Here is a 10,545-nt window from a genome sequence, read left to right as displayed (position 1 = left end):
ACCTAGGAACATATCCCCTATAATCCCATATAAATTACCATCCCGTATTCACGGTTTCAGTATTCGCGGCATATTTACGGAACATATACCCCGCGAATAAAGAGCTTTTACTGTATTCTTAATTAACTCATATAATCGAGCACCCCTTTTATAACACCGTATATGACTATTCGGCACATCGCTAACAACTACTCGTTATTTGCGGCGTTGAATCAAAAATTCATTTGAAAGCATTACAAGCGGTTAGTCGTTGCAAATCGCCGCTGGTTGCGAGTGTCAGTTGAGAACGTTTGAAATTTATTTTCTGTATTTTTACGACATTACTTGCTTACATACATATGTACATTTGGTTCTATAAAAATATTTACGTGGATAAAATAAAAAGGCAATAAAAGTATGCGGGAAAATTATTAAAAAATGCATAAAATAATGCATAAAAATATAAAAATAAATATAATAAAAAAAATATATATAAAATAATATTTAATATTGTTTGAAAATTTTGAAAGTCCTACAATAATAAAAAAAAAATTAACTTTCAGTTTAGTTAAAAAATGTGTCAAATTAAATATAGAAAAAGTGATACAAATCATTGAGCAATAAATCGGAAGTACACATACATACATACATAATGTATATGTATATGTTAAATAATTTGCCCAAAAGTGAAAAAAACTTTCCAAACAAAAATAAATTAAACTTGTGATCCGCTAAAATCATTAATTAATACACGTGTTGTTGTTATTTTTTTTTATTTTTTTTTATATGAAACAATAACAATTGACAACGCATATTGACTCAGTGTAAACAATGAGTGTGCATACCCATTTGCATTGTAGGCGTTCCATTCAATTACTTTGTGCTTAGGCACTTAATTAACATTTATTTAATTCAGCCTGGTTCAACCTTCACATTTGCCGCTGAAATTCGCTTTCAAATATTTACTTTTTAATTTCAAGTAAAAAAGCAAAAAACAAAAAAAAAAAATTTAAAACACCACTGTGATTAATGGTTAGAACAAATTTTGAATATCTTGAAAATGTTGCAGACAGTTTTTGAAATATAAATTTGCATACATACATACATACCCTGTAAAGAAAGCAACTAGTTTCAAATTACATAATGACTGTTATACGTGGTGTGTTCAAAAAATAACGGGAATTTTCGTTTTTTGAAAAAAATATATATTCATTCGTCTAAATTAATGTCGTAGCCTTCAAAATAGCCCATTCGATATCATGCACTTATGCCAGCACTTCTTCCAATAGTCGAACAACTTCTCAAACTCGATTTTTGGGATAGCCTTTCTCAAAACGCGTGAAATTTTAAATTTTACAATTTCCGTTATTTTTTGAACACGCTACGTACATCGGAGGTACTACTAGTGGGTCGATTATATTATTTTCAGATTGAAACGAATATTTTTAGGAAAGATTCCTAAACTTGAAAATCGTGAAAGCGATAAATCATTGAGAAAAAGTTGATTTGCCGACTTAACTAAGTTCTCCATCTGTACCAACTTTCCGAAAATAATATGTAAGGTCGATACTTTTTACCCGATACTTGATACCCTACCCGATTTTAGTCAGGGCATTCTTGTCATAACTATTCTATTTCTTGACTAGTGTGATGTTTTAGCAGAAGGTTCTCGAATTTCTACTCTCGTATTAGCAATTTAAACTCTCTCAGCAGCTACGTGAAGCTGTCAATTGCAAAGTGAGGTTCCAAATGTGTCGTTGTTTCACTCGGGCACCAGAGCGTATAATTAATATGGAAAGGGAAATAAAGAGCAAAATTCAAGTACAACAAAAACACAATTTTCGTGATAAATTTCTCAATGGTTAATATCACTTGATTTCAATACACATGCACTTAAGCATTGCATATGGTATACACATACTTTTATGACACAATATCGATGTAGAAATTGAAGTAAATTATTTGCGTTTTAAAATAGTGTCACACACACATATATATGTAGAGACCGACCGATTAATCGGCCTTGGTATCGGCATCGGCCAGTATCGGCCACAAAATTAAGCATCGGCATCGGCCATATTTGGCCGATTCTTAGCCGATTCTTTCTACTTCTTTCGGATTATACTAAAATACATTTTTCTTTTTCAATTTCGTTAGAGCATAAAATTTTAATTCTTCTGTTTACCATATAAAACACAGTGAATCACATTTGACTAAGCTAAAAATTCATCATGGTGATAATTTAAGTCTAGTATAAAGAAATTCAATATTTTTGCATTAATGAAAGGTTTTATTTAGCACTGCTAGAATCATTCGATTTATGTCAAATATGCACAGTTTTGTTTAAAGTTGTTGAGGATATAGAAGCATTCGTAACTTGGTTAATATATTTTTAAAAGTTTCATAATAATCACTTGGTGCTGACCTGGACTACAAGGTACATGGAAAAGAACCTCCCAAACAACCTTCCGAAGTTTCTATTGAGTCACTATCACCATTTGCCGACTTTCTCTTTGAAAATAACGGATTATTTTTACTAGACCTACTATTTTCGAATATTGGCCTTAATGCTCATATTTTACCTTAGGGGGCTATACCAGTGTTACCCATGAAAAATTAGGCGATTTTAGTGAATTTTTTTTAAGAAAGTACTCAATCGAATGTTTCGAAGTTTTTTGGACATAATAAGGTGTACTTTCAACTATACTATATTTTAAGATTTTTATTTTCAAAAATTTTGAAAAATAAAGGAGTTATGGGCTGTCTTGGGAGGTGCCATAACTGTTCCCCAACTGCTGACATGATTACGGCCGAATGAGTAACTGAAACACAAAAAAAAAGTAGTTCTGAAAAAAATTTCGATTTTTTAGGTAAAAAATGGTCGTTTTTAGATGCCAAATTGACAATTTTCATCAAATCAAAAAGATCGTAGGTCATTATATAGTAAATATATTCAAGAACATTCAGTTTAAATAGGTCAATATCTCGTTGAGTTATGATGTCAGTAATTTTGTGAAAAGTCGTTTCGTGAAAAACGCGTTTAAAGTTTCGACTATAGCGGCTTATACCTGTGAGCGATTGCACTTTAGAACGCTGCCATTCAAAAACTATTCAAGATACGATCTTACCGCTTTCACAGGATATTTTTGAAATTATAAACTATCGAATAAGCAAAAAATAAAAAATCGATTTTTTGAAAATGTCCCACCGGTATACCACCTTAAAGGAAAAAAGATATATTGCTGATTGCTGATTCGCTTTGAGAAAACGCGAATAACTTATTTGTTCTATCAACATATATCTTATAATAATAATTTATTTAGTTTCGAATATTAATTAAATGAATAAACAACTTCATATTTACATATGAATAGAGTTGTTTACTTATTTGTGGTGTTATTTGTCTTTGTTTTTATTTTGTTACTATACTAATTTTCTAAATAAAGTTGTTGATGAAAGAATCGGCATCGGCATCGGCATCGGCCGATTCTTTGCCAACTGGCCGATTAATCGGCATCGGCATCGGTATCGGCCAAAATTTTGGTATCGGTCGGACACTATATATATGGTGATAATAAATATGTATTTTTTCAAAGATATCAGCTTATCTTAAATAAATAGTAAACAGTGTTGCTTGAATATTTGGTTCCAACAATGGCTATAAGTTTCCCCTAAGTGCTTAAGTTGTGAAGTGATACATATTTCCCTATATCATAACGCATTGCATTTTGTGGTTCTTATCAGCTTTACAAGCACTTAGAAATGAATAAACATATTTTTAAGAAATAAAAATATCTATGGGGCATTCTCTGGAAAAAAAGCCACTTGAAAAAAAAAGTTCTTTATTTTCTTAGGATTAACGGCGTGGACGTAGCAGACATTTAATCCCTTTTTGTTTTTTTATTTTTTAATATTTTTTAATATTTTTTTTTTGTATTTTTCAAATTTTTAATTTTTTTTGTTTGATTTTTTAGTTTTTGCTTTTTTTTAATTAAAGGGTGATTTTTTAAGAGCTTGATAACTTTTTAAAAAAAAAAAACGCATAAAATTTGCAAAATCTCATCGGTTCTTTATTTGAAACGTTAGATTGGTTCATGACATTTACTTTTTGAAGATAATTTCATTTAAATGTTGACCGCGGCTGCGTCTTAGGTGGTCCATTCGGAAAGTCCAATTTTGGGCAACTTTTTCGAGCATTTCGGCCGGAATAGCCCGAATTTCTTCGGAAATGTTGTCTTCCAAAGCTGGAATAGTTGCTGGCTTATTTCTGTAGACTTTAGACTTGACGTAGCCCCACAAAAAATAGTCTAAAGGCGTTAAATCGCATGATCTTGGTGGCCAACTTACGGGTCCATTTCTTGAGATGAATTGTTCTCCGAAGTTTTCCCTCAAAATGGCCATAGAATCGCGAGCTGTGTGGCATGTAGCGCCATCTTGTTGAAACCACATGTCAACCAAGTTCAGTTCTTCCATTTTTGGCAACAAAAAGTTTGTTAGCATCGAACGATAGCGATCGCCATTCACCGTAACGTTGCGTCCAACAGCATCTTTGAAAAAATACGGTCCAATGATTCCACCAGCGTACAAACCACACCAAACAGTGCATTTTTCGGGATGCATGGGCAGTTCTTGAACGGCTTCTGGTTGCTCTTCACCCCAAATGCGGCAATTTTGCTTATTTACGTAGCCATTCAACCAGAAATGAGCCTCATCGCTGAACAAAATTTGTCGATAAAAAAGCGGATTTTCACATTTCGAACCGAACACTGATTTTGGTAATAAAATTCAATGATTTGCAAGCGTTGCTCGTTAGTAAGTCTATTCATGATGAAATGTCAAAGCATACTGAGCATCTTTCTCTTTGACACCATGTCTGAAATCCCACGTGATCTGTCAAATACTAATGCATGAAAATCCTAACCTCAAAAAAATCACCCGTTATTACGTAGATTAGATTCAAGTACGTGATCATTTTAAATAAAAAACAAAAAAAAAATTAAAAATTTGAAAAATACAAAAAAATTTAAAAAAAATATTAAAAAATAAAAAAAAAAACAAAAAGGGATTAAATGTATGCTACGTCCAATTAAAAAAAATATTAAAAAATAAATAAAAAAACAAAAAAGGGATTAAATGTCTGCTACGTCCACGTCGTTAATCCTGGGTTACGCTAAATTCTGATAATAATAGTGCATAAATCAATGATTTTTCATCATGTTCTGAGTTGGTTTTTTATTTAGCTCATACAAATATTCCTGTCTCAAAATTCCCTTTGGGGGGTAAAAAGGTGATGAAATAAGGAACATTTTAAGATATTTTCGAAAAAAATCGAAGGGGGCATAAGTTCTTAAAAATTCCAAAAAATTTTTTTTTTTCATTTTTTGCTATGAAATATTAATTTTAAAAATTTTTACGATATACAGTTTCAAAGTTTGAGAAATTCTGTACAAAAAAGTCACATGGTGTTTTAAAATCTGTTCATTAGTTTTAAAGTTATGGCGGTTCGAACATTTTTTTACAAAAAACTTTGGCCCCTTACAATATGGCAACCCCGCGTTACACAGACCTAAAACCATATGTTTTATTGTAGGTTTTACATGTACTATAAGATATATAATTGCCAAAGAAAATAAAGAACTTTTTTTTTTCATGTGGCTTTTTTTCCAGAGAATGCCCCCTATGACAAAGCTTCAGATGCCTATGGTTCTACTGTCGAATAAGAAACGTAACAGGTGTTCTTAATAGAATCTACTATGTTCGGAGGCAGCTATAAACCCTACATTCGTCAGAAAAAGTTATGTTCGACACGATCACATTTTGAAGACAAAGTAGGTTTATGGAGAAAACCATATAATTATCATTTTCCTATGATATAGAATGTTTAAGGAGACATCAAATTTTTATTGAAGATTTTGACTATAGGGAAGATAACTCTTCTATGCATGAGTCTTCTAGTATCCCACAGAATCGAAGCCCCAAAGAAAAATTGAATCTAGAAACCCAAAAGTTTATTAATGAGTTATTGTCTTAAACTACTCTGTTTCTTTAAATAGATCTTTCATTCTCTCTCGCGATCTCTTTGTTTTATTTTGTATTTTGAAAAGCTCAATTTGATGGCAACATAAATATATTTATCTAAATTATTTTTTTAGAAACACTGCTTACACTTATTGGGTTATATAATGATCATTCTTGAACGGATATTCATTGGATACGTTCAACAAATCCAATTTTCATAATATACATATGTATATCTCATTAACTTTCAATAGAACGGGTAAAAAACATAGTTATTAGCTATCTTTAGAATTTTGGGTCAACGACTTACAAGTCTTGGAAACCAAAGCTTTCAGATCTATAATTAAATTGAGCAATCCCTCTGTAATATGAAATATATTTTCAAAGATAAAGAAATCGACCCTTGATAGTATTTATTTTGGAACAAAGCGACGGGCGAAGCATAATTTGTAAATCTCAGTGATAGATACATACTATATATAGTACAAACATGAGTAAAATATTATACTTGACACACTCACTGAAATGCATTTAGCTATATTTAGACATTTTTGGACATAGTAGCAGACATTTTGTGTGGAAGTGTTACGCGGATATTTTGATAAGTGCGTGGTTTTTTGAAAATAAAGTAATTTTTTGACAGATAAGAATAATTTCACTCATATTATTTCTGCTTTTCTTTCGTGCACTACTAGTCTTCCTGACTTGGGTTCAACTTCAGTTTTCTTAAACTTGTTTATCATTTCCATCAATTTCAATGGTACTATGACCTTTTGACTTTTTCTGTTCCTGAAATTGTGAGTATATCATTAGATTTTATATATAGATATAGTTGAAGATTCTTCAATAGAAATTCCGAGTGATTTAGCGCGGTCTTTGGATTCTTAATTTGGAGCTATACAAAATTTTAAGTTACCATTTTTTATCAATCAAAATTAATAATAAACAATCGGGTTTTAAAACTTTGTTGAAATGTCAATGGTAGTTTGTCCTATAATCGATCGTAATTGTCAGCAACAGCGTTGCATTCGACATTTACAATGTCTCATAAACTTCACTGAATGATCCAACTACCCCCGTACTCCTTCGTCTATAAGTTGCCAGACAAATATGTGCGTGCGCTTAGCTAGTGGTCATGAAATCAAAAATATTTGATTAGTTCTAAATATTCTACGACGCTTATCAGCAGCAGTGCGAGTAAGTCTTCACTGTCGAAGCGTATGCTTAATTGACGCGCCGTCGTTGAACTAGGACAAACATTTTATTGAAAGTGCTGTTAACCGAAAAAATTAGTTTGATAAGGTTGATTGTGTGCTCGTTTTATTTTGTTTTATTATTTATTACACTCCCCAGTACTATATGTAGATACCCATTCTTATAAGCGGTGCTAAGAAAGTATACGGTCGCCTCAGTTGTGACTGAGACGTTGCGTGGAGTTGAACGTTGCCTTTGGAATCTGAAGTGAAAAGTCTATAGAAGTGCAAATATATAATAAATATATGTTAATTAAGAAAACCGACGAAACATTAATTTCATAAGAGTGTGATAAATAAATAAATAAAAAACAAAAACAATGAAAATTGAGTGGGCACCGGTGCATGTGCCACCAAAGCGACGACTGCAAACCCTTGCCGCGGGTCTCTATGTGCTGATATTTATGATTTTACCTTTCTTGTCGTTAACTATTACGGCATTGTTGTTGGTGAGTTGAGCTTTTTTTATTTAGTAACTACTTTGAAGTGTATTTTGAGGGGAATTTTATGGGGTTTAGTCAGGAAAGTAAGGCATTTTCCATTCCAGAGAACACAGTGCTTTCAAATTTGTTTTTTTCTGTGATGATTGTCAGGCTTCCGAAAAGTGTTGGCTTAGTTGTTCTTTATTGATATCAGTGACGATTATAAGTGTTTAATAAAAGTAGTGTAAGAGGGGAACAAAGTCCAATATTAGAAATCAAATCGAAAACGGCCGAGAAAACTCAAATTGTTTTAATGTTCACTTTTAGCTTTTTTAAATTCAAAATAATTAGGAACTCTCTTTTGAGATTTAAAGATTCATTCATGCCTCTTTAAAATTTTCAGGTAACAAAAATAATTAACCAAGTTCAGACAACATATGCATTAACAGGATTAAATCATAGGAGACTTAAATTTTTCGAGATCTTTTAATGATCAAGAAATAAACCCATCGCGTAATCTCGAAATATACTGATGAAATATTCCAGTGAGAAAGATCCCAGAGTAGCATTTGTGGGCTTACTTTCGTAAATTAAATAAAGTTGATAGAAAAGAAAGTTGAAGAAAAATTATCTAATAATAACTACTCCCGCGCTCCCGAGATGTATTCATAATAAGTTTAAAAATACTCTTTGAGACCAAAGATCTTCCAAGAGAGAGTTTCGGGAGTATTATAGTCCAAACGTTTTTCGATAAAAAGATCATAAATTCGGACAGGAAAGGCTTCGGTCGCAATAAAATTATCTGATAACAAGTACTTCCACGATCCGAGATTTATTCGGAATAAGGTTAAAAATACTCTTCGAGACCAACAGACCGACCAAGGGGGAGTTTCAAGGGAGTATTATATTGTTGTATAATTGAACCCAAAAGCTTTTCGATTTAGAAATGAAACCATTGCCGGATCCCGAAATATACTCACAAAATATCCAAGAGAGGTTTCAGAACGTTTTTCTTAGTCTATGCTCAATCTTTTGTTTCATCTGTTATAATTTCATATTTTATTATTTTTATTCATTTCAGTATTATGGTAGTCTATTTTGGAAGCTCTTGACTCTGGCATACTTGACTTTTGTTTACTTCGATCATTCGAGGAATTTCAGTGATATCAAAGGCAATGGGTATGTGACTACCAAAGTGTGATATTACTATTTATGAAATTCCAAAATGCTTCGAGCTTTTAAAAAGCTCAAGTAAGCTCCACAGAAAGTCTAACAATCCTAATTACTCTTCTTACAGCTTTATGATATTGCGTAGTAATTGCATATGGCGCAACTTCCGCGATTACTTCCCCATAGAGCTGATTAAAACCGCCGATTTGAGTCCCGATCGTAATTATATTTTGGCCAGCTTTCCACATGGAATTATCGGGTGAGTACATACCCTAAATAATTGCTTCGCTTCGCTTCATTTTAATTTCGATTTTCTTTCCCTTCTTCCCTCGCTTTAGCACCGGCATCTCCTGCAATATGAGCAGCGATATACGTAAATGGATGGAATTATTCCCGGGCATACGTCCAAAAATCGGTACGCTGGATATGCATTTTTACACACCTATTTTACGTGAGGTTCTACGTTACTGGGGTTTGGTCTCGGTCTCCAAGGAGTCACTCATGCATTATCTAACTGCCTCGAATCACCCAAAACATGTTGCCAATCTTGATGGTTTCACATCGAATGCCATCGCCATTTTGGTGGGTGGCGCCCAAGAGGCTTTGGACTCACATCCGGGACGTTATATAATTACATTGAAAAGGCGCAAAGGTTTCGTCAAATTGGCCATACGCACGGGGTGAGTTTGTAGTGATAGTGTGTTATAAATCAAACAATCGAGTGTTTTTTTATTTCAAGTGCTTGCTTTTGTTGTTGGTACAAAGCATTGCCGGCGCAATCGCCGGTGATAAGCGTGATTATAAAGTACTAAAAGATTGTTTTCATTTTTTGTTAGATTATAAAACTATAAAGTGTATAAAGCACGTAGATACTTGACGGACCGTTTAGAATGTAACTTTATGCATGTCCAATAAGGTTTATTTCGTTATAATCGGCTAGTAACTAGTGCACTAGTGATAGGGGTTCCCAAATTTTGTGAGGCAGTAGTTATTTGAACGGTTGAAGGCTATTGATTTGTCCAGGATAAGAAATTTCTTTAGAATTTTTTTTCTCGTGTTCCGAGACTAATTTACTCGGTTACATATCTTAAGAGCTTACAGAATGTATCATTGAAAATAAATTTGGCCCATATATTCGGCATAAAGTTCACTAGAATAACGAAAATCATTATATATAGTATATGAGGGGTGAGGTAATTCCTGAACCGATTTTACTCATTTTTACTACCAAACTACACTAGATCCAAGGCTATACACTCACTTAATTGTGCTAAGATATCTCACATACTAACCGATATATACAGTATTAAGATTTTTTTCTACCCATTTTTGCACAGAAGCACAATTTCGATCTGAATTTACATAAAATATCTGAGGTATTTACCGATATTTTCGGTAAAAATTTATATATGGGTCATAAGCAATATCTGTGCTTTGAAAAGTTATAGCACGATTTGGACAAGGTTTAATTGAGCGATGCCACACCTCCAAAGCAGTAAGTTTACAGAGTTTTATTCCGATATCTTCATTGCTTCTTGGTATATGGGAAGTAGGCGTGGTTGTGAACCGATTTTGACTGACGGAAGGACGGTCAAATTACTCGGGAGTTTTCAGGGTCGTTGATAACGTCAAATTTGTAATCAGCGAAACCGATGATTTTTAAAAATCGCTCTTCGCCATAATGGTTTTCTGTGGTTATCTTA

General features: G+C 32.8%; 1 protein-coding gene across 3 annotated transcripts in view; it reads left to right on the top strand.

Annotated features, from left to right (window-relative positions):
- Positions 1 to 235: 235 nt before the first annotated feature.
- The window catches only part of LOC105217389 (2-acylglycerol O-acyltransferase 2), an 11,096-nt gene continuing 786 nt past the window's right edge, over positions 236 to 10,545 (top strand). The window contains exons 1-5 of one of the 3 annotated variants that reach the window (XM_011192361.3): positions 236 to 394; positions 7,363 to 7,699; positions 8,754 to 8,851; positions 8,970 to 9,101; positions 9,181 to 9,522. In XM_011192361.3, the coding sequence (XP_011190663.1) occupies positions 7,571 to 7,699; positions 8,754 to 8,851; positions 8,970 to 9,101; positions 9,181 to 9,522 (701 nt within the window). In that variant the 5' untranslated portion in view covers positions 236 to 394; positions 7,363 to 7,570. Of the gene's footprint in view, positions 395 to 7,350; positions 7,700 to 8,753; positions 8,852 to 8,969; positions 9,102 to 9,180; positions 9,523 to 10,545 lie in introns of all 3 variants that reach the window. The other 2 variants (XM_054233783.1, XM_054233784.1) reach the window with 2 other exon arrangements.

The sequence above is a fragment of the Zeugodacus cucurbitae genome, chromosome 6, assembly GCF_028554725.1.
Source record: "Zeugodacus cucurbitae isolate PBARC_wt_2022May chromosome 6, idZeuCucr1.2, whole genome shotgun sequence".
Lineage (NCBI taxonomy): Eukaryota > Metazoa > Arthropoda > Insecta > Diptera > Tephritidae > Zeugodacus > Zeugodacus cucurbitae.
Note: the sequence above shows the minus strand (reverse complement) of the source record. Positions and strands in the feature narration are given on the sequence as shown.